Source organism: Pseudorca crassidens, chromosome 1 (genome assembly GCF_039906515.1).
Source record: "Pseudorca crassidens isolate mPseCra1 chromosome 1, mPseCra1.hap1, whole genome shotgun sequence".
NCBI classification, from domain to species: Eukaryota; Metazoa; Chordata; class Mammalia; order Artiodactyla; family Delphinidae; genus Pseudorca; species Pseudorca crassidens.
Genome location: NC_090296.1, coordinates 183,806,705 through 183,830,361, shown reverse-complemented (window position 1 = coordinate 183,830,361; position 23,657 = coordinate 183,806,705). Strand labels below are relative to the sequence as shown.

Below are 23,657 nucleotides of genomic sequence, written 5' to 3'. Positions count from 1 at the left end.
GTTTTCAGTAGAGCTTAGTGTAAATATGCTAATAAACCCCCTAAAGTAGGCAAGGGGAGGGACATCTGCTTTGGATTGCTCATCCAGTGCGTGAACATTCTTAGCAAGACCACATGTGCTAAGAGTAGGCATAAAAGCCTAATAGAGAAATTCCAACCCTAGAATTTATTTTTCCCTTCATCTCTCCAACCACGTATCCTTCAAAAATTTTTATTTTATTTTTTTAACATCTTTATTGGAGAATAATTGCTTTACAATGGTGTGTTAGTTTCTGCTTTATAACAAAGTGAATCAGCTATATATACACATATATCCCCATATCCCCTCCCTCTTGTGTCGCCCTCCCACCCTCCCTGTCCCACCCCTCTAGGTGGACACAAAGCACCGAGCTGATCACGCTGTGCTATGCGGCTGCTTCCCACTAGCTATCTATTTACATTTGGTAGTGTATATATGTCCATGCCACTCTCTCACTTCGTCCCAGCTTACCCTTCCCCCTCCCCGTGTCCTCAAGTCCATTCTCTACATCTGAGTCTTTATTCCTGTCCTGCCCCTAGGTTCTTCAGAACCTTTTTTTTTTTTTTTTTTTTTTTTTTTTAGATTACAGATATATGTGTTAGCATATGGTATTTATTTTTCTCTTTCTGACTTACTTCACTCTGTATGACAGTCACTAGGTCCATCCACCTCACTACAAATAACTCAGTTTCGTTTCTTTTTATGGCTGAGTAATATTCCATTGTATGTATGTGCCCCATCTTCTTTATCCATTCATCTGTTGATGGATATTTAGGTTGCTTCCATGTCCTGGCTGTTGTAAATAGAGCTGCAATGAACATTGCGGTACATGACTCTTTTTGAATTATGGTTTTCTCAGGGTATATGCCCAGGAGTGGATTGCTGGGTCGTATGGTAGTTCTATTTTTAGCTTTTTAAGGAACCTCCATACTATTCTCCATAGTGACTGTATCAATTTACATTCCCACCAACAGAGCAAGAAGGTACCCTTTTCTCCACACCCTCTCCAGCATCTATTGTTTGTAGATTTTTTGATGATGGCCATTCTGACCAGTGTGAGGCGATCCCTCATTGTAGTTTTGATTTGCATTTCTCTAATGATTAGTGATGTTGAGCATTCTTTCATGTGTTTGTTGGCAGTCTGTATATCTTCTTTGGAGAAATGTCTATTTAGGTCTTCTGCCCATTTTTGGATTGGGTTGTTTGTTTCTTGATATTGAGTTGCATGAGCTGCTTGTAAATTTTGGAGATTAATTCTTTGTCAGTTTCTTCGTTTGCAAAGATTTTCTCCCATTCTGAGCGTTGTCTTTTCATCTTGTTTATGGTTTCCTTTGCTGTGCAAAAGCTTTTAAGTTTCATTAGGTCCCATTTGTTTATTTTTGTTCTTATTTCCATTTCACTAGAATGTGGGTCAAAAAGGATCTTGCTGTGATTTATATCATGGAGTGTTCTGCCTATGTTTTTCTCTAAGAGTTTTATAGTGCATGGCCTTACATTTTGGTCTCTAATCCACTTGAGTTTATTTTTGTGTATGGTGTTAGGGAGTGTTCTAATTTCATTCTTTTACATGTAGTTGTCCAGTTCTCCCAGCAACACCTATTGAAGAGACTGTCTTTTCTCCATTGTATATTCTTGCCTCCTTTATCAAAGGTAAGATGACCATATGTGCGTGGGTTTATCTCTGGGCTTTCTATCCTGTTCCACTGATATATATTTCTGTTTTTGTGCCAGTATCATGCTGATTACTGTAGGTTTGTAGTAGAGTCTGAAGTCCAGGAGCCTGATTCCTCCAGCTCAATTTTTCTTTCTCAAGATTGCTTTGGCTATTCGGGATCTTTTTTCTTTCCATACAAATTGTGAAATTTTTTGTTCTAGCTCTGTGAAAAATGACAGTCGTACTTTGATAGGGATTGCACTGAATCTGTAGATTGCTTTGGGTAGTACAGACATTTTCATAATGTTGATTCTTCCTATCCAAGAACATGGTATATCTCTCCATCTGTTGTTATCATCTTTAATTTCTTTCATCACTGTCTTATAGTTTTCTGCATACATGTCTTTTGTCTCCTTAGGTAGGTTTATTCCTAGGTATTTTATTCTTTTTGTTGTAATGGTAAATGGGAGTGTTTCCTTAATATCTCTTTCCGATTTTTCATCATTGGTGTATGGGAATGCAAGAGATTTCTGTGCATTAATTTTGTATCCTGCAACTTTACCAGATTCATTGAATAGCTCTAGTAGTTTTCTGGTAGCATCCTTAGGATTCTCTATGTATAGTATCATGTCATGTGCAAACAGTGCCAGCTTTACTTCTGCTTTTCTGATTTGGATTCCTTTTATTTCTTTTTCTTATCTGATTGCTGTGGCCAAAACTTCCAAAACTATGTTGAAAAATAGTGGTGAGAGTAGGCAACCTTGTTTTGTTCCTGATCTTAGTGGAAATGATTTCAATTCTTCACCATTGAGAACGATGTTGGCTGTGGGTTTGTCATACATGGCCTTTATTATGTTGAGGTAAGTTCCCTCTATGCCTACTTTCTGCAGGGTTTTTATCATAAATTGGTGTTGAATTTTGTCGAAAGCTTTTTCTGCATCTATTGAGATGATCATATGGCTTTTCTCCTTCAATTTGTTAGTATGGTTTATCACATTGATTGATTTGTGTATATTGAAGAATCCTTGCATTCCTGGGATAAGCCGCACTTGACCATGCTGTATGATCCTTTTAATGTGCTGTTGGATTCTGTTTGCTAGTATTTTGTTGAGGATTTTTGCATCTATGTTCATCAGTGATATTGGTCTGTAGTTTTGTTTCCAACAGAATTTCAATTGTATTGATTTGAGTCTTCTCCTTTTTTTTTCTTGGTGAGTCTGCTTAGTGGTTTATCAATTTTGTTTATCTTCTCAAAGAACCAGCTTTTAGTTTTATTGATCTTTGCTATCGTTTCCTTCATTTCTTTTTCATTTATTTCTGATCTGATCTTTATGATTTCTTTCCTTCTGCTAACTTTGGGGTTTTTTTGTTCTTCTTTCTCTAACTGCTTTAGGTGTTTATTTGAGATGTTTCTTGTTTCTTGAGGTAGGATTGTATTGCTATAAACTTCCCTCTTAGAACTGCTTTTCCTGCATCCCATAGGTTTGGGGTCATCGTGTTTTCATTGTCATTTGTTTGTAGGTATTTTTTGATTTCCTCTTTGATTTCTTCAGTGATCTCTTGGTTATTTAGTAGTGTATTGTTTAGCCTCCATGTGTTTGTAGTTTTTACAGTTTTTTTCCTGTACATGATATCTAGTCTCAGAGAGTTGTGGTTGGAAAAGATACTTGATATGATTTCAATTTTCTTAAATTTACCAAGGCTTGATTTGTGACCCAGGATATGATGTATCCTGGAGAATGTTCCATGAGCACTTGAGAAGAAAGTGTAATCTGCTGTTTTTGGATGGAATGTCCTATAACTATCAATTAAGTCCATCTGGTCTATTGTGTCATTTAAAGCTTCTGTTCCCTTATTTATTTTTATTTTGGTTGATCTGTCCATTGGTGAAAATGGGGTGTTAAAGTCCCCTACTATTATTGTGTGACTGTTGATTTTTCCTTTTATGGATGTTAGCATTTGCCTTATGTATTGAGGTGCTCCTATGTTGGGTGCATAAACATTTACACTTGTTATATCTTCTTCTTGGGTTGATCCCTCGATCATTATGTAGTGTCCTTTTTTATCTCTTGTAATAGTCTTTATTTTAAAGTCTATTTTGTCTGATATGAGATTTGCTACTCCAGCTTTCTTTTGATTTCCATTTGCATGGGATATCTTTTTCCATCCCCTCACTTTCAGTCTGTATGTGTCCCTAGGTCTGAAGTGGGTCTCTTGTAGACAGCATAAATATGGGTCTTATTTGTGTATCCATTCAGCCAGTCTATGTCTTTTGGTTGGGGCATTTAATCCATTTATATTTAAGGTAATTATCAATATGTATGTTCCTATTACAATTTTCCTAACCGTTTTGGGTTTGTTATCGTAGGTCTTTTCCTTCTCTTGTGTTTCCTGCCTAGAGAAGTTCCTTTAGCATTTGTTGTAAAGGTGGTTTGGTGGTGCTGAATTCTCTTAGCTTTTGCTTGTCTGTAAAGGTTTTAATTTCTCTGTCGAATCTGAATGAGATCTTTGCTTGGTAAAGTAATTTTGGTTGTAGGTTTTTCCCTTTCATTACTTTAAATATGTCCTGTCACTCCCTTTTGGCTAGCAGAGTTTCTGCTGAAACATCACCTGTTAACCTATGGGGATTCCCTTGTATGTAATTTTTTCCTTTTCCCTTGCTGCTTTTAATATTTTTTCTTTAATTTTTGATTGTTTAATTAATATGTGACTTGGTGTGTTTCTCCTTGGATATTTCCTATATGGGACACTCTGCACTTCCTGGACTTGATTGATTATTTCTTTTTCCATGTTAGGGAAGTTTTCAGCTATAATCTCTTTAAATATTTTCTCAGTCCCTTTCTTTTTCTCTTCTTCTTCTGGGACCCCTATAATTAAAATGTTGGCGCATTTAATGTTGTCCCAGAGGTCTCTGAGAGTGTTCTCAATTCTTTTCATTCTTTTTTCTTTATTCTGCTCTGTGGTAGTTATTCCCACTATTTTATCTTCCAGGTCACTTATCCGTTCTTCTGCCTCAGTTATTCTGCTATTGATTCCTTCTAGAGAATTTTTTAATTTCATTTATTGTGTTGTTCTTCATTGTTTGTTTGCTCTTTAGTTCTTCTACATCCTTGTTAAACGTTTCTTGTATCTTCTCCATTCTATTTCCAAGATTTTGGATTATCTTTACTATCATTATTCTGAATTCTTTTTCAGGTAGACTGCCTATTTCCTTTTCATGTGTTTGGTCTGGTGGGTTTCTACCTTGCTCCTACATCTGCTGTGTATTTCTCTGTCTTCTCATTTTGCCTAACTTACTGTGTTTGGGGTCTCCTTTTCACAGGCTGCAGGTTCGTAGTTCTCATTGTTTTTGGTGTCTGCCCCCAGTGGGTGAGGTTGGTTGAAAGGGTTGTGTAGGCTTCCTGGTGGAGGGGACTGGTACCTGTGTTCTGGTGGATGAGGCTGGATCTTGTCTTTCTGGTGGGCAGGACCACGTCTTGTAGTGTGTTTGGGGGTGTCTGTGACCTTATTATGATTTTAGGCCACCTCTCTGCTAATGGGTGGGTTTTTGTTCCTGTCTTGCTAGTTGTTTGTCATAGGGTGTCCAGCACTGTAGCTTGCTGGTTGTTGAGTGGAGCTGGGTCTTAGCGTTGAGATGGAGATCCCTGGGAGAGCTTTTGCTATTTGATATTACATGGAGCTGGGAGGTCTCTGGTGGACCAATGTCCTGAACCTCACTCTCCCACCTCAGAGCCTCAGGCCTGACACCTGGCCGGAGCACCAAGATCCTATCAGCCACATGGCTCAGAAGAAAAGGGAGAAAAAAAAAAAAAGAAAGAAAGAAAAAATAAAGTAAAATAAAATAAAGTTATTAAAATAAAATTTTTTTAAAATTAGAAAGTAATAATAAAAAGAAAGAAAGAAGAGAGTAACAAAACCTAAAGACAAATCCACCAATGATAACAAGCGCTAAAAGCTATACCAAAAAAAAAAAAAGAAAAAAAAATGGACAGACAGAACCTTAGGACAAATGGTAAAAGCAAAGCTATACAGACAAAATCACACAAAGAAGCATACACATACACACTCACAAAAAGAGAAAAAAGGAAAAAAAAAAATATATATAAAGGAAGAGAGCAACCAAATCAATAAACAAATCTACCAATGATAATAAACTCTAAATACTAAACTAAGATAAACATAAAACCAGAAACAAATTAGATGCAGAAAGCAAACCCCAAGTCTACAGTTGCTCCTAAATTCCACAGTCTCAATTTTGGGATGATTCGTTCGTTGTCTATTCAGGTATTCCACAGATGCAGGTACATCAAGTTGATTGTGGAGATTTAATCCGCTGCTCCTGAGGTTGCTGGGAGAGATTTCCCTTTCTCTTCTTTGTTCGCACAGCTCCTGGGGTTCAGCTTTGGATTTGGCCCCGCCTCTGCGTGTAGGTCGCCGGAGGGCGTCTGTTCTTCGCTCAGAGAGGACGGGGTTAAAGGAGACGCTGATTCGGGGGCTCTGGCTCACTCAGGCCAGGGGGAGGGAGGGGTAGGATGCGGGGCGATCCTGTGCGACAGAGGCCAGCGGACGTTGCACCAGCCTGAGGCGCACCGTGTGTTCTCTCGGGGAAGTTGTCCCTGGATCACGGGACCCTGGCGGTGGCAGGCTGCACAGGCTCCCGGGGGGGAAGGTGTGGATAGTGACCTGTGCTTGCATACAGGCCTCTTGGTGGCGGCAGCAGCAGCCTTAGTGTCTCATGCCCATCTCTGGGGTCCTTGCTGATAGCCGTGGCTCACACCCATCTCTGGAGCTCGTTTAGGCAATGCTGTGAATCCCCTCTTCTCATGCACCCCAAAACAATGGTCTCTTGCCTCTTAGGCAGTTCCAGGCTTTTTCCCAGACTCCCTTCGGCTAGCTGTGGTGCACTCACCCCCTTCAGGCTGTGTTCACGCCCCCCAATTTTTATTGTAAATCCTGGCTCCACTGTTTCCTAGTTTCGGGACCTTGGCTAAGCTTCTCAACCTTCCTAATTCTCATTTACTTAATCTGTGAAACAGGGACCTTAACACTTACCTCTTAATGTGACTGCAAAGACTGAATGAGATAACAGAATTAAAAGACTTTAGTGGCAGTAAAGGCTTTCCTGTGATGCCTGGCACATGGTAAGTATAGAATAAAAGGTAGGTACTATAATTATGTTAAGCATCTCCAAAGGTGAGGCATGCTTACCCTTAAAACAACCCCCTTGTCCTTTCTTTCAAAGCTCATGCAATTTAGCAGCAGTAGCAGCAGCAGGAAATCTGGGCAAAGATAAAATAAACTTGTGTGCTAACAGAGTGCAGAGGAGAGAGAGATTAATTTTGATCAGAGCAAAGGTCAATGCAGAGGTCTTCTCTAGTGGTCGAAGACATTATTTTAGGAATATAAAATCTGTGTATTTTTAGGAGAGTCTATCATTAGAAATTAATGCAGACAAGATCATGATACATGGAGAGAACAGCTCCCCCTTGACTATGAATTGTCATCGAAGGGAAAATTCTAGAGCTGGGAGAAAGAAAAAGTGGCCCTCTAGGAAGGAGAAAAAAATGAGCATCACTAATCCGGAATCAGCCAACCCATATTATAATGATCCAGAAAAGGAAAATTTGAATGCTAGTCTTTGTTCAACCAATAAATCATTTTTATCTTGAAATATCTTCTTCTTTGTTTTCCCTAATAAAGTATACTAGCTTGGTCAGATTGCCCTACAATCATATAAAAAGATACAACTCTAGAATAACACTATTTAGATGTTCTTAGAGCTAAAGAAACAACAGGATTGTTGCATGCATTGCTGAATTACTGCATTTCCTGAACTTTTCCATGAATGACAAAATTCCTACCATAAAATTTCCCTCAAAACTCTGGGTAGGACAAGATTGTATCTCTGACTCAAAACTTGAGAGAGAATAAATTCTTTAGCGTTTAGAACATTTCATAAAAATCTTTAGTAGTATGTTCATATCAAGACATATGAAACAATCATATTTCAGCTTTTCTCAGAGACAGATTTTAGCAGAAAGCAAAAAATCAGAACCTATCCCAATGACATTTTTATCATTTTGTTATGTAAGTGTTGAAAGAGCTGGCTTAAGTAGGAATATACTGAATTTTGAATGTTTTTCTATATCTTGACATTAGATTTTCAGCAAAACAAATAATTAAACCAAACTACTTTCATTAAATGTTTTCTTCTTACCACAATATCAGAATTTTCATTATAAGACTGTTAATCTGAGGTTCACCTCCTACTCAATATCATGTCAATTTCGTTTAAAGGGAAGCCAGCTGTGAACTTTGGTTTTTGCTTTTAAATTTTGATTTCCTTGTCTTTTAAGGATCATATTTTTTTCCATAATAATTTAGCACCTACTGTTTTTAAATTGAGAAATTCAATTTCATTCTTGGACAATTAAATTTTAATTATTTCCAGGGGAACTCATTAGTGCATTAGTACAAGCCGGCTAAGGGAATGGAATATGTAATTTAGCACTAAAATGCTCCATTTTTGCTACTCCATATATGTTTGCTAGATTGCATTTGCTGAAGTTTAGTTTTCTAAATTACAACCAAGTAAAATGCAGCCACCAGAGTTGGTTAACACCTAAGCAAAATTTTAAAATCACCTGGATGATCTTGAAAAAGCAGCTATAAAGAGATGTAATGCTAAATAATTCTACAGCTCTTATCTCTAGTTTGCCAAATGGTGCTCAGATGGAATGCAAACACAGCATTCACTGACTGGAAAATCAAAGATGACTTTAAATATGCCTTGATATTTCAGGGGGGCCTTGGTTACCAGGAGACTTGGCTCAAGACCTACCTGTTGCTTTAGAGTTTTGGAAAAAAGAAAGCTGGTTTCCATTCTGTATTCATAGCCGTCCGCAGAGACTGGCAGATGGCCAGTGGCAAAAAGGAGACAGAGACCAAAATGCAAAATAGATGACAGATAGATCGATAGATAGATATATAAAAATAACACAGTTCAGTACCTTTTTTTTTTTTTCAAAAAAAGTAAAGAATTACATGCATTTTATATCCAAAAGGCTAATAAACCTAATGCCATCTCTTCAGGGGAAAGAAACGTAGCCCATACACTCAGCATTGATAATTTTCTGCTCCTGAAAGGTTCTTTAACTTTAGACTTTTCTGAAAGAGTATCCAAATTTTCCTAATACACTTTAACATATATTTCCTTTCTTTTAGGAATATATGTTTGTTTATTGATTGATTCAGTGTAGGTAATATGTACATATGGCGAAAATTCAAACTCTATAAAAGGGAATCTGATGAAATGATATTCTCTCTTTATGTCAATTTCCAATTCATGGCAGTTTCCCCAAAGGTGAAACTAGCTGCTACTAGTATCTTATATATCTTTTCAAAAGTATTCTCTATATTGGAATATACTTCAAAATGCTTTTATGTAATGGATAAAATAGCATCACACCTCATTATACTATTATAATTAATTCACACACAAAAATTTGTACATTTGTTAAAGCTGGGCTTGGAATGCTCAGAAGGAAATAAAAATGGACTTTAATTTTGTATTCTTAAAAGTCAAATGTGTTTATGTTATATTTCAGGACAAGCTAATTAAGAGAAATACTAAGATTCTTTATCTAAATTTGAAGGGATTATAAAGGGCCTAGCACTAAAATAAGTTCTAAATTCAATTCACCACTTATAAGCATTGCACGTCAAAAACAATTATCTTGGCTGTATGATATTTCTAGAAGCACCTCAGCTCCTTTAGACCAGTGAATTTCTACTGTGGTAGGAGTATTTTAATAAAAATTCAGAAATCAAAGATGTTCCAACAAATTTAACTAGCTAACAATGTTCCAACATCATCTGATTTATTTATTTTATATGCTATACTTATCCAAAAATTTCTTGCTTTCTTTTATCATGATCTATTTCATTAACTCCTGATAGATTTTAACAACAAATATTTTTATCTTCAGAACTTTTTTTCTGTAGTATTTCTCTATTCCAAATTAAGAGTAAATGTTTCCACACAATTTTGGCCTAAGCACTGCAGGCTTACAGGACTTTCAGCCCACACGTTGCAAGAGCAGCATTTCCACTGTGCCCGCCTCATATTACCCAAAGATCCCCTAAGGAGGATTGTTAAAAAGTTAAATCCCTGGGCTCCACTCTGGACCTACTGATTATGGATCCCTTGGAGGGTTTCAGAGACATCTGCATTTTAACAAGCTTCAGTAGCAATTCTTCACTGTACTAATATGTGAGAACTACCAAACTTATGGCCACTCAGATGTAAAGAACATAAGAAGCAAATATATCTGGATGACGTATGGATTTCACATTTTAGCATATACAAAGAGCTTTATTGATTTGTCCAAGATTAGTCAGTTAATTGTTGGCCGTGCCACTAGGCATTCAGACATCCAGTCGAATCTACCTCAGACAACAAAACACGGCCCCCTCTTTAGTTTCAATTTTGTGGAATTTTAATTCCTTTTGAATAACTCAGGAATGCTTCTTCCATTCTGAGCCCCTCTTGAACCTTGGCTGCCTAGTACTCCCTGACACAGGAAGTCCAGGTGGCCACCAGTTTCAGATCTATGGGCAATTTACCAACTATTGCTGAGTGTATATAATTAAAGTCTAACGTCTCCTTGATGCCTTCAATCAGAAATAACAGCAATTGTCTTCTTCCTGTCTCTCATGACTAGGCGGAGTGGTAACAAAGCATTCCAATTAATTTTTCTTCAATTAAATAATTTTGTTGGATCTGATAGTTCAGCAAGGACGTATTTTCTACCAAAGACAAAAGTCGATTTTGTTAGTTATGAAGAGCTTCATATTTTGTATTTAAACCCGACATTCAATTTATATACTGAAAACAGTAACATTTTCAGCAATCAAAATATTACTAATCTGTAAATCTGATAAGCAGATGGAGGTGATTTCAACTTGAAAGTCAGCACATTGGAACACAGATCAATAAAAGTTTATTTAAAATTCTTAGAGCTTGGTGAGTTCTAAATGTCCATCTGAAATTAGGTGCATTTCCAAGCAGAACTTTATTTTACCCCAATCCACTGAAATAAGCCTAAGGTTATAATTATTTTTGGATCAGGGCTCCCTCAAATGGCTTCTATTTGATTATTAGGTCTGGACTCCACACCTTATCACCAAAGCTAACAAGTTTCCTGATGTGAAAGAATCATATAAATGTATAATTTACAAGTAGCTTCAAATGTGAATTTATTAGACCATATATGGCTTGTTACTCAACAATTGTAGGTTCCGGATCCTCTCCTTCAATCTTAAAATCTTGGACTAAATGAAGTCTTACTGTTAAATCAGACCAACTTTATATGGCTTTGTATGGCCTTCTCAGGATTTCAGTGGAGTTGCACCTTACTTCAGGGCTAGATATTGAGGTGGGTAAGTAGGTAAAAATCATACTCAGTCAAAATATGCTTGGAATTCCCTTAGTACAGCCCTCTCAGGAGCCTGATACTCTGTCCCTTAATAAAACCAGTTCTTCCTCCAATGTCAGAATGGACTGTGGGGTGTGGGGTTTTTGTTGATGAAGTTGTTGGCTTGCTTTCCAGACCATGTGATATGAAAAATACCCACTGTTTCTTTAAATACTAGAGTCACACTCAATGCTGCAAATGTTCCCATGTTAAGGGGTATAGAGGATCAAGACCAAAGGAGAAAGATATATTCCAGTCACTTGGGTCCTGTTTTTCAGAAGCATAAGATTACTGATTGGGGAAAGGTTGGATCAACTGCGCTACTTAAATTTGTTCTCTCCAACTCTCTTTTTTCTCCCAAACTTAGGTAGTTTAATTTCTGTAGGCTAAATGAGAATATAATAATATAAGCACATTCTCTTTTAAAAATTAGCTGTGTCTTGAGGATATGGGGAGGGGGAAGGGTAAGCTGTGACAAAGTGAGAGAGTGGCATGGACATATATACACTACCAAACATAAAATAGATAGCTAGTGGGAAGCAGCCGCATGGCACAGGGAGATCAGCTCGGTGCTTTGTGACCACCTAGAGGGGTGGGATAGGGAGGGTGGGAGGGAGGGAGACGCAAGAGGAAAGAGATATGGGAACATATGTATAACTGATTCACTTTGTTATAAAGCATAAACTAACACACCATTGTAAAGCAATTATACTCCAATAAAGATGTTAAAAAAAATTAGCTGTGCCTTTATATCCTTAATTAATTTAGGTTGATAATACATTTCATATTGTTAATGAATTATTAGCCAATATTTCTGACTTTATGTATTTTCAAAAATTTTGAAATATATTGCATGTGATACTTTCTTTCTATTTCTCTTCTTGCTACTGCAAAGAAATCCAATTCATTCAGTGGCCAATAACAGGCAGTGTCAGAGGATGCTCGGGGAGATGCAACAGAAATAACAGGTTAAAAAAAATAAGAGAGCAGTTGTTCAGAAACACCTCTCCCTCATCTCATATTTTTTAAGTAAATATGTTATAGTACTCTTCTGTAGATCCATGTCTTTACCATTAGTAGAGGTCTGCCTATTCTATTTATTCTTTTGATGGGTGGAATCATACAGTACATTTATTCCCAAATTTTTACCAGTACCAGTCTTATGACTTTGATTGGAACTAGGTAAATATATGGTGGAAAACTCTTTTCAAATGAGGCACCAAGAGACTGACTCCCCAGTGTTCAACGTGCTTAATGACAAATGTTGACATCATTTAACGTCAACATCAGGCATCAGCTTAATTCTTTCTATAGCCGTTTGGTTGACACTGACAAAGTCAATGGAGAGTAACAGCCAAAGTGAGCCATTAGAATTCTCAGGAAAGTGGAAATTTCTGGCCTCAATTATTGGATGGTTCAGTCCAAGCTGTCTGTGTTGGAGCCCTGTATTAGGTCAGGCGCTGTGTTGGGTGTTTACTAAAATGAGTAAGACTAAGACTGTGTTTCTACCCTAGAAATAATTTATGTTCTTTTATGTCCCCTTTGTTGATTCCTCCTTTTGTCTTCAACTCCACGTGGCAAAATTCAAATCATAAGAAAGAGTACGTAATGAATAGTAATACTCATTCTCCTGCCTGTCCCTGTTCACAATCGTTTCCCTAGAGACAAAAATTGTTATCAGTCTCTTATGTATCTTTTCCGAGGTATTCTCTGTCTACAGAAACATACGTGTATACAAATACTTTAAAATAATCGTATGTAATGGAAAACTAGCATCATACCTCATTATGCCACGCCATAGGCTGCTTCCTGGGATCTCTTCTATTTTCAATTTACACTTTCTCCACAGCTGATCTCATTCAGTCCACTGAATTTAAACACTATCTATATGATAATGACTCTCCAATCTGAACTTCTGGCCATAATCTTTTCCTGGTATATGTGGCTCATATATCCCCACCTATACAGCATTTCCACTTGGAAGTCTGATAGGCATCTCAAACTGAACTAGTCCCCAGTGAAACTCTTTATTTCTTCCCACCCTAGTCTCTATTTCGTAGGTCATCTTACCTATCTCAAAAGACAAATGCCAGCATCCACCAAATTGCCCAAACAAAAATTTAAGAAGTATCCTGGATTCATATAGTTCCCTTTTCCTTCACTTCGAATCCACTAAGTAATCTGTCTCGCGTTGAAATGCTCTTTGCTTTCACTTTGGTGTAGCCGGTTCCGGTTGTTCAGATCTAAGTTTAACCGTCCCTTTTCCCAAGAAGCCTTTTCTGGCCACTCAGTTCAGAGCAACTACTGGCTCTCCAAACTCAACAGATCATTCATCATCAACTGTCTTTTTTGTTTAATTATCAATTCATTTATTTTCCAGCTTAATAGGCTAAACTCAGCTCCCTGAGAACTCTGGCTTTGATTAATGCCTGGTTATTGTTCTAACTACTTCCGTGTTTAGACTAGTGCTTGCTGTTCAGATAAATGTGGAAAGTATTCAATAAATTTTTAAGTAAATGAATGAGTGAATGAATGTTTTAAGAGTCAAAATATATTTTCAATTAAAAAATAAACTTTTGAAAAAAAAAATAAATAAACTTTTGGAGGGTGATGGCTGATGAAACCAAGGTCTCTTCAAAAAGACAAGGTTGTCTAGCATGAAACCAACAAGTAAACTCCTGTTATTCCTATTGATTTTGCTATATTTTCCCTCATAATGTTCGATTCATTTCTTTTGCCGTAGCACTCACCACTGCTAACTTTATTTCCTGCATATCTATTTGCTTAAACTCTATCTCCCCATACTAAACATGTAAGCTCTATGAGGGAAGTGATTTTCTCTCTTTCCTTCACCACTGAATTCACAATCCAGGATAGTAACTTGAACACCGAGATACTAAAAAAATTTTGTTGAATGACTGAAGATAAAAGGTGTGGTTGATTCAGGTCCTCTCAGCTTTCAGTGAAGAAACAAAAGCACTCTTACCTAGAAGTAATGACCACCTGTCCCAAGAAAACACTCTTGATCATGGATCTCATTACATGTTCCTATAACTCAAATTCCTTTAGACCTTGGATAAGCCATTACAAATATTGTGCCTTAGTTTTGGCTTGCTGAAAACTGAGAATTAAAGGAAATAAACAAACCAATTAAAATTATCTTATCTTTCTAGAGGAAGCCCAGCTTGAGAATTCAATAATCACCACCAACTGATTATCATTCAGGGATAAGAACGCACAAAGGAGAAGGTAAGAAGGATGGAAGAAAACAATCTGAGAGGCAATTTTTGCACTGCTTAGGATAAGACGTCTCTTGTTTTATTGAATTTGTTGATAAAAGCTCTAAAGTCTGGGAAAATGCTTCTGGGCAGCAAAAGCAAAATTTTGATGCTCATAGGCCTAAGGAGAAATTAATAAAATGCAGTGGGGAAATTAAGTTGAACAAAAGTGCAACGAGCCATAGTTAAACCAATTAATTAATCAGGTTTTGATATGCATATAACTGGGTTGCTGAAGAATTAAAAATAAATCCAAGATTTTAAACCAGTGTTTGGTATGCAACAAAACACCAAATGGTAACAGGCAGAAAATTCGAAGTTTTTCTTCATAGTGTTCTTTGATAAATTCTGTCCTCATTCATATGCATCACCACCTTTCTTTTTCCCATTAATCTTAAAAACAACCTATGCTTTCAGTAATATACAAAAGTCTTATGCTTTGCTTCATTCTCTTCTACATGCTTTTTACGCCAATCTCAAAACCATGCAATTTTCTTGCACCCACAATTATAGAAATATTTATTTTTTCCGTAGTATGTCTACTGTTTCTCAGGAAGCAGTTACGATTAAGTTGCTTAGCGCACCTGCAGCCTGGTGGGTGTGAGGCATCGAAAAGGCAGGCCAGGAAGCACGCAGATCGAGTTTCAATTCCAAACTTATCATTTAAGAGCTCTGAAACCCTGCACAAATAACGGAAGCCTCAGTTTCCTCCTCTATAAAAATGTTATGTGAATCAAATATTTTTGAAAATTCCTGGAACAATGTCTGGCAGAGAAAACTCTCAATGAAATGGGAGCATTGACGGTATAAAGCATTTTGCACAACTTGTGGATGTGTTTCAATTGTCAGAACTGCGTGTCTGGAGCTTTAAACATATATTTCCACCAAAAAATTTTTTTGAAAATAATGAAATGGTTAGTAGAAGGTAGGGTTCTAGACTAGTGTCCCAAACCTTCATTTATAATGACACTGTTTCAGTGGAGATTGTCTGAATAGTACTCTAGTTGGGGTAGCTAACTCGTCCTGGTTTTCCCTCAACTTTCCTGGTTTCAGCTCTGAAAGTCCCTCATCCTGGGAGATCCTTCATTCCCAGACAAGTCAAATCATGATTCCTTCCTTTGGAACCTAGCCATCATTCATTCACTCGTCCATTTTTCTGCAGTATCAGGTACATTCTTAGGCTGTGGAGATGTAAGGACAATTCACCTTTAATAAACCCAGAGCCTAGCAGAGGACACAGACAAGTGACAAATGTCCGTAAGCCTTGAGCTAAATGCTAATTATGGAGGTTGGCACAGGATGCCGAGAACCACAGGGGCTGGGCGCCTCACACAGACCCATGGTTTAGGGAACGTTCTCAGAGGAGATGACCACTGAACTGGAACTTCAATTAGATACGCACCCCAAACCAGGACCTTTTACTTAATTCTTCTGGGCGTTTTTCATGTCTCAGATCAGCGTTACTAAAATATACCTATTAGAATGCCATCTCTTTAGATTCATTTTGGTCATTATCTAAACAGATTTTGACTAACTTCTGATATGCTTGTAATTTGTAGCATGTCAGCAGTATTTGAATATAAATGACTACAAATCCTTAATTTTATAGCAGTTCTTCCCACTCTGGAGATATAGCCAAGTTAAAAATCTACTTTTAAGAATGGTGATCGCCTGCTTGCTTTTCCATTATTTGAAATTCGTTGCACAAAGGAAATTATTGGAACATGTTAAATTGAAAATAAAACAGCGGTTATAGTAAATAATATTGCTCTATCTGAAATACTGTAGTGGTTGTCCCAAAGTTAGCAAGTCACACATGTTTCCCATAGCTTGTTATCAAGGAACTGGCATTCTATTCTTTATACTTCAATAACTTTTAAAGTAGTCCTGAACATGTCCCTATCTTTAGAGCAAAGGCTGCAGCAAGATGATAAGACACCGGCTTCTCATACAACAGAAAGCTCTGCTGGAACGTGCACAAACTTGAAGACTCAGTTCTCCTGGAGGAAGAAGCAGATTTTTCATAGACTCTGCAGGTGAGAGGGGACTTATTCCCGGACAGGCTGGAAGCTCCATGGTGGGCAGGGACCACATGTATATTAATCACTGCTGCTTTCCCAGCGCTCGGGACATAACTACTACACAAAATGGTTGAGTAAATAAAACACATTTAAACGTCTTCACTCTGCATTTCCAACAAATGAGCATTCAGTCTCCGAAAAACTCTACGGACTGAAAAATCCTCTTTGCCATTCATGAAAATCAGCAAACCTCTTTGACACAACCAAGTGATTCAGCTTAAGTTTCAAAGTCAGTTATTTACAACCCAGGCCCAAACCGCACGTTCTATTTATATAGAGTCCTGTTAGTGTCACTGTATTCCTCAGCCTCAGACTCCACCTCTAATCTTGGTTAGTAACCTTTGAGATATTTATAGGAATTTGCTAAGAATGTTAATGTGATTATGCATAAACCATCCTTGTTATTGTGAAGATATGTCATACCATGATTCCTGAAGAATACGGACCAACAGCGGCAATTTATAGATTCATCAATCACAATCATCATCTATCTTAAGCCCCATAGCAATTATAAATATATGTCAGATAATTATCTTACGGACTACAAAGGTTCATGGTCACTTTGAGCAATCAAAGAAAATACTACAATTCCCATGTCTGAGCATTTTTTGCATTTTGGTGTTTTGTTTAACACATGCACATTTGTTCATGTATATCCACTCAACACACCTGACACATCCAAAATTCAATGGAAGAGTAGAACAAGTCTTCATAAAGTTTAAAAATATTTTGCATTACTGTCTTTTACCTTTGAAGTTTACTACACCAACTGCAGTTGAAGCCAATCTGAGAGGATACACAGGGGCCACAACCATTAAACTGGAGACATGCTAGGAAACAGAAGAGAATGGATGCATCAACACTAATTGGCAGCATGGAGGGAGAGAGAGAAAAAAAAGACTGCTCTGCCAAAATTAACATCACCTGCACATCCCCATATACACGCAGGATCAAAAGACCCATGCGTAAAAAGATCAGATCATACAAATTGCAAATCATTTTTCCCACCTAGCTATGTTTACATGTTAACTTACTAGGCAATGGGGTCATCTCCACAGCTGAAATATTGGTGATTTTTGACATTTGTAGTTCTACTCGGTGGTATTCATAAATTGTTCTTCTTCGAACATCTGTAAAAACAAAAAACAGCATGGAGAGTAGAAAAAAAATCCACTTTCAACATTTCTTCACTTATAAAACAACTGCATTTTAATAATGAATGTAGAATTATAAGCGTTTCACCTGATGGGGTTTTAAAATAAAAATTTAAAATAATCAAACCCTATAAAAAGGTTGATTATCAAAATCTGAAACTCTTGTACCCAGCAGCATTTTCATCAAGGAAGCTAAAAATGTTGATTAGGGTCTCAAATTTCTCACTTCATTAGCAGGGCTCAAACCCACTGTCATTCAGAGTACACTTAAGACATTTTCTTCATAGATTTATAAATTTTGAAAGATTTTGACATATGAAATCAAGAAGGTAAGATGACCCCACTTCTCTGAAGCTAAAACTAAAGTGAGTCCTTTAGGAATGGGTAGCAACTAAAAATTTTTCAGTCTAAGTAAAGCTGGTTTAGCTAGAATAAGAGTCTGATTGCTTTAAAGGTTTAGAATAAGTTTCTTTAATAAACTTGAAGACAGAAATTAAATCATTAAAAAATCAGTATTGCTATTTAATGTACAGTGTCATATCCAAGGAAGGTTAATAATTAGCACTTATATTGCATGCAGGAATTTATAATAATTCATCAGCAAATCCAGTGGTGTTCCTGAGGAATAGGTTAGATAGAGACTTTGACAAGAAATTTAATAAGTAAAAATCAGATAAATACAAGCAAATGTATTTTATGACAAAAAAAGATGTTGAGGATATATACTTAAAATCTACTTTTGAAAAAAGACCTGAGCCTTATACTATATTAGCTTGCTTGAGTTAGGTAAATGGAAATGGAAAATTGATATTATCGGTATTTTACTTAGCTCTTGGAATGCTTATAACGACAGGAATGAATTTCCTGAATACTATTATATCTACCAGGAATTATTTGGGAAGCTATAAATTATTTTTAAAATATCATAGTATCCAACTTGGGGAAGTCATATGTCATGGTGGTTAATAATGCATGCATTTGAAAAGCCTGGTTCAAGTCCCAGGCTTGCTACTTGGTATCTGCATGAACTTTGGCTCTTTTGTTAGCCTTTCTATGCTTCGCTGTCCTCGCCTATAAAATAGAGATAATAGTACCTCTATCACAGATCTGTTTTGAGAATTAAAATGAGATAGTAAATGAAAGTTGCTTAGAATAATCCCTTTCACATTGTAAGTTCAATAAATGTCAGATATAATTTTTGTCTAACATCAATATGGCAACCATAGATCATACTGGTTATATGCTGCATGTACTGATCTAATTTCTATAGATCTAGGCCCTGAAATCAGGCTTCTAGGAATTTGTTTCCCCTCTTATATTAGGGAAAGTTAAATTTTGATTAAAGGAAATAGACCAACAATGATCTCCTCTAGGACATAAAACAGGAGTGTGGTGCCCAGAAGACAGCAAACTCTCTTTTAGTAACAGTGTTCAGGAAATGTAGATACCTACACATCCAGGAGGAAAGTCAAACATTTACTCACAACCTACACATATCTGTTTCTCTCCACTCATATTCTTTCACCCATTTCTGATTATTCACAATGAAATTCTACTGCAGAAGAGGAAGAGGGGGAGGGGTCCAAAATGAACTCTTTGGAGGCAAGGAATGCTTCTAGAACGCTAGGAATGCTTCACTGAATATATCTTCAGGTTTCTCAGATTGAGAAACACTGATTAAAAATGTTAATCCAATTCACATCTTTTTGGTATAAGCGAAAGATGCATATATAATTTTCAAAGTGCAAACTTTATCCAACATTAGAGAAATTTCATGATATTTAGTAAGGTTTCTTGAGGTACACGAATAATGTCTTTTCTTTTTCCTTTTTCTTTTTTTAACTTTTAAGGCGTTTGAAACGATTACTCAGTTTCTGCCTTTGTCTAAAGAGGACACGTGCTTTCCTATGCATTTTGCTAAACAATTTAGGTTTTGGAAATAAATAAATAATATAGACTTGCCATGAGATCACTGTGATGGGGGTTTCTGAGTCTTCTTCATACTAAAGTTTGCACAGTATCATATTAGTAGGTGCTTAAAATACCAGTTTTCTTTTAACTTCATACTACACTTTGAAAAGTTCAAACTATGGACATGACTGTGAAGCCTCTGGGAGTTTAATTATTGATCATGCAAATGGGGTAAAGGGAAGCAGTGACATTTTTGCCATGCTAGTTCTATCACCTGCTCAGATAACTCCAACTATTGGGAGGAGATGAATTTAATAAAACCAAAATTAATGAGAACGTGTTTTGTTTGATGACCTGCCAATTAATGACAGCTTCCAAATGGTCATTTCTGTTGTGTATCATACATCTCCCTGTCAAAAACAAGTAATTAGGAATGTATTTACTGGTAGCTCCTGCCAATACTAGAAGCTTTCATTTGATTCCAGAAATGTATTTAGCCCCTGTGTCTTCCTTAGAAAGTTAGCCAAAATAATGGTGAACCAAACATTCAGTACCTTAGCTGTGGTGATACAGCTTCAACTGTTTTATTACATCTTAACAAAACCAAGATCAACTATAACAACCATTGGGGGCTTTTAAAATTTTTTTAAAAATGAAATGAAATAAATCTCTGAGCAGCTAACACATAGAGAATAAAATTCAGTAATCAAAATCTTAAGGTGATATGATTCAAAGTGTAACTATTGAATTGCATGGTTTTAGACATTTTAAACAATATCAGCAGGAGGGAAAGAGTGATTGTATGGAAACACCAGGAATCCTCTCCAATCAATATCCACTTTAGCTCAAATGAAAACAGTTTAATGAGTACCCTGTGGCATGATTAGCCATGATCCAGTTTACTTGTCTGTCTTGAAAATTAACATTCACACAGAGAATGTATGAGTAATTTCCTCAATTGTCTGATTCTTTATATAAATATTTTAATATTTTGTCTGGATTGTCAAGTAAATGATTAGCTAACATTTCCTTATTTATGTGTTGTCAATGCTTAATGACTGGTCCCAAATGATTATTTCTTATTTTCTTTACTAGTTCCCACTGAGCCCAGCACACAGCACCATTTACTGAGTACTCTTTAATGTAAATAGCATGTATTGCACAACTACAAGTTCATTCCCAGCATAAAGACTCAGGAAAAAAGAGACTCTTGAGAGAAAAAGTGCACTATTATAGAAGTTATAAGCTTCCCACACGAAAATGCAATGCATTACCAGAATTAGCTAGTTGGAGTTGTGAAATAAAGCATCTACAAATAGAAGATGCTTTTGCCTGAAACATTTAAAAATTCTTGGGACTTCCCTGGCGGTCCAGTTGTTAAGACTCTGCACTTCCACTGCAGGGGGCACAGGTTCGATCCCTGGTCAGGTAACTAAGATCCTGCGTGCCGTGTAGTGTGGCAAAAAAAAAAAAAAAAAAAAAAAAAAAAAAAAATTCTCCCTGTAGTTCTATTAAAAAATAATATAATTCAGCATTGGAAAAGGCAACATAAAATTTAGGTGACCATGAGGCGCTAATCTGAACCTCTCATATTTTCCTCTCATTATTCTTTTGTGTTCATAGAAATTCTAAAAAAAATTCTCAAATATGTCAAAATCAATCAGTGACTTATAATATCCAGAAAATTCTTAAATTTTTGCTTCTTTTGAAAAATCAAGATTAAGCAAATAGGGTATGTTAGAAATGTATGTATTAAAGCAATAAAACATCACTTTGCATAATGCTATCTATCTTGGAAGAGTTTTGTGAGAGGATACTTTATGGGGAAAATGTCATGATTTCTATTTCTTCTTCCTTTTGTTCAGCCTCGAGTGAGCTAGTGTCTACTTGACAACAGAAGCACCTAATGAAGCTGTGTGGTAAAGAGAAGCAATTTTATCTTCTGTAAAATGAATAAGCTTGAAGTGTTTTCCATTTTGAGGAACACAAGGTAAGATGACACAATTTCCTGAAGGATTTGTAGAGCAATCCGTCCTTAAATGAATGAAAAGACCCTGATAACTTTGAAAATAACAGGTGAGGCTCAGTTCTTCTGAAAGAGCTTTAATTGGGGTGTATAAATTGTTAAGAAAAAAAGTCATGTTTTTCCAAGACTATTTGTTTCTTCCATAGTTTGTCAACATGTTCTTTTATTTTAGTTGCTAAGTAATTCTAATGGATGTGTCCTACCACTGAATCCAAAATTACAATTTTTTTATGGGCAAAATCAATAAAAGTGAAATGCTTAAATTTGAAAATGTATCACTGAATAATATCGAAAATTCTAAGGCCTTTCAGAAGGCAAAGAAGAAGTAAAAAGTAGGTTAATGTAAATATTATACTTGAAATTTAATGTTCTATTTAAACATGTGTATATGGTCCACTGTCACCCTGTTCAGTATGGTGACCAATAGTCATACATAACTCTTAAAATTAATTGAATCCAATTAAAAATTCAATACCCCAGTTTCACTAGCCACATTTTAAGTGCATAGTAGTCACATGTAGCTAGTAAGTCTGTATTGGACAATTCAGATTTAAAACATTTCATCAGCACAGAAAGTTCTATTGGACAGTACTGGTCTATACTACTATTTTTTTGAGAATTAACGCTTAAGACATTTTGCGTAATAAAAGTGCATCTCTGTTTCTTAAAGTTATTTTTTTCTTTTCAGTCTGTGAACATAATTTTGATCAAGTTCTTTGAGAAACTGCTCACTGGTCTGTAAGCTCATAAAGAGACCGTGTACGGCAAACTATATACAATGTTCCTCAAAGAGTTCCCTAAATCTCTAAGTATTTTTAAAATATGTTTTCTCTCCAAATTAGTTGTCAGTTTTATTTTTGAATATGCTAATGTTTCTTATTGAGCTGTGAATAATAATAACCAAAAAGCAAAGGCACACTGTAGCATACACAATGTCAATAAATTTAAAACAGAAGATGCTGATGAGAAAGGGATTGGTGTTAAGAAAGAACCAGATGATGCATGCTGGTGAGAAGAAAAAAGTGGAGTATTCTAAGGGATTCAGAAATTGCCATTATCATAACTTGTAGTAGAACCATTTCAAGTTAGGTCAGCTGCTTTCCAGATTAGTTTCTAGTACAAGAATTCTGCGTGTGTGTGTTAAAGTAACTTTCACATTACTGAAATGACACAGACTTAAGTTTCCAAATAAACGGACCATGGAGGCATGAACGGATTTTCTGGGTTTCTTGCTGGAAATGTTATGCTCATTAAGCTCAGAGGGTGGAGAAAAAGGTGAGGGATGATGGGGAAGGTCAGCACTGTGGAGATTAAGATCAAAATTCAAAACATTAAACGGGAGGAGAGAGAAACAAACAAGTAGAACAGTACTAGAGAGCACTGTAGGTTTACCCAGGAAGGCCTCTGCACACTGCAGAAAAAAATATGGAGGGTCATGAGCTGAGGCTGAGAAAGAATTACTTAGCAGAGCTACTTAACCAGAAATTATGGCAATTCCACATGACCTATGAATATATGACAATGTTAGAACTTTCTGGTAATCAAAAGAATATTAGAGCGACAATGAAATATCACGTTCTGCTTATCAAATTTGCGAAGTTTAAAAAATGATAGTAATGTCTGAGAGCATTTGGGGAAATGGGATATCTGATACGATGCTGGTGGGGGAGTAGATTGGTACAACCCTTACAGAAAGCAATCTGTCAAAATACATAAAAATTCATTAACATTCCATGGTTACATATTCATTTTTTATGGATTAGATATGAGTAAAAATTCAAAAGCAAGGATGTTTAGCACTGCTGTTTTACTGACAATTAATATGAAAAGCAACCTACATGACAAACCAGTGCTGAAAACAGATTACACAAATTATGAAACAAAGGAATTTGTTGCAGCTATTAACGACCACGTTTACACAGGTATTTAGCAGTGTAAGAAAAATGTGTTGTATATATTATAAGAAAAAGAGGTGTCAAAAATATGTATAGGATAATGCCAATTTTCTTACCCTGTGTGTGTGTTTGTGTGTGTATACACTATAAACAAAAGATTGGAT

The 23,657-nt window shown here is 36.3% G+C and overlaps 1 protein-coding gene across 3 annotated transcripts in view; it reads right to left on the bottom strand.

Moving 5' to 3' along the window:
- Nucleotides 1-23,657, bottom strand: part of PLXDC2 (plexin domain containing 2) — a 410,586-nt gene that overhangs the window by 90,922 nt on the left and 296,007 nt on the right. Inside the window, exons 8-10 of one of the 3 annotated variants that reach the window (XM_067702757.1) lie at nucleotides 17,542-17,637; nucleotides 17,256-17,337; nucleotides 11,878-16,564 (exon numbers count right to left, since the gene is read on the bottom strand). In XM_067702757.1, the coding sequence (XP_067558858.1) occupies nucleotides 16,303-16,564; nucleotides 17,256-17,337; nucleotides 17,542-17,637 (440 nt within the window). In that variant the 3' untranslated portion in view covers nucleotides 11,878-16,302. Of the gene's footprint in view, nucleotides 1-11,877; nucleotides 16,565-17,255; nucleotides 17,338-17,541; nucleotides 17,638-23,657 lie in introns of those variants that run through there. The other 2 variants (XM_067702766.1, XM_067702751.1) reach the window with 2 other exon arrangements.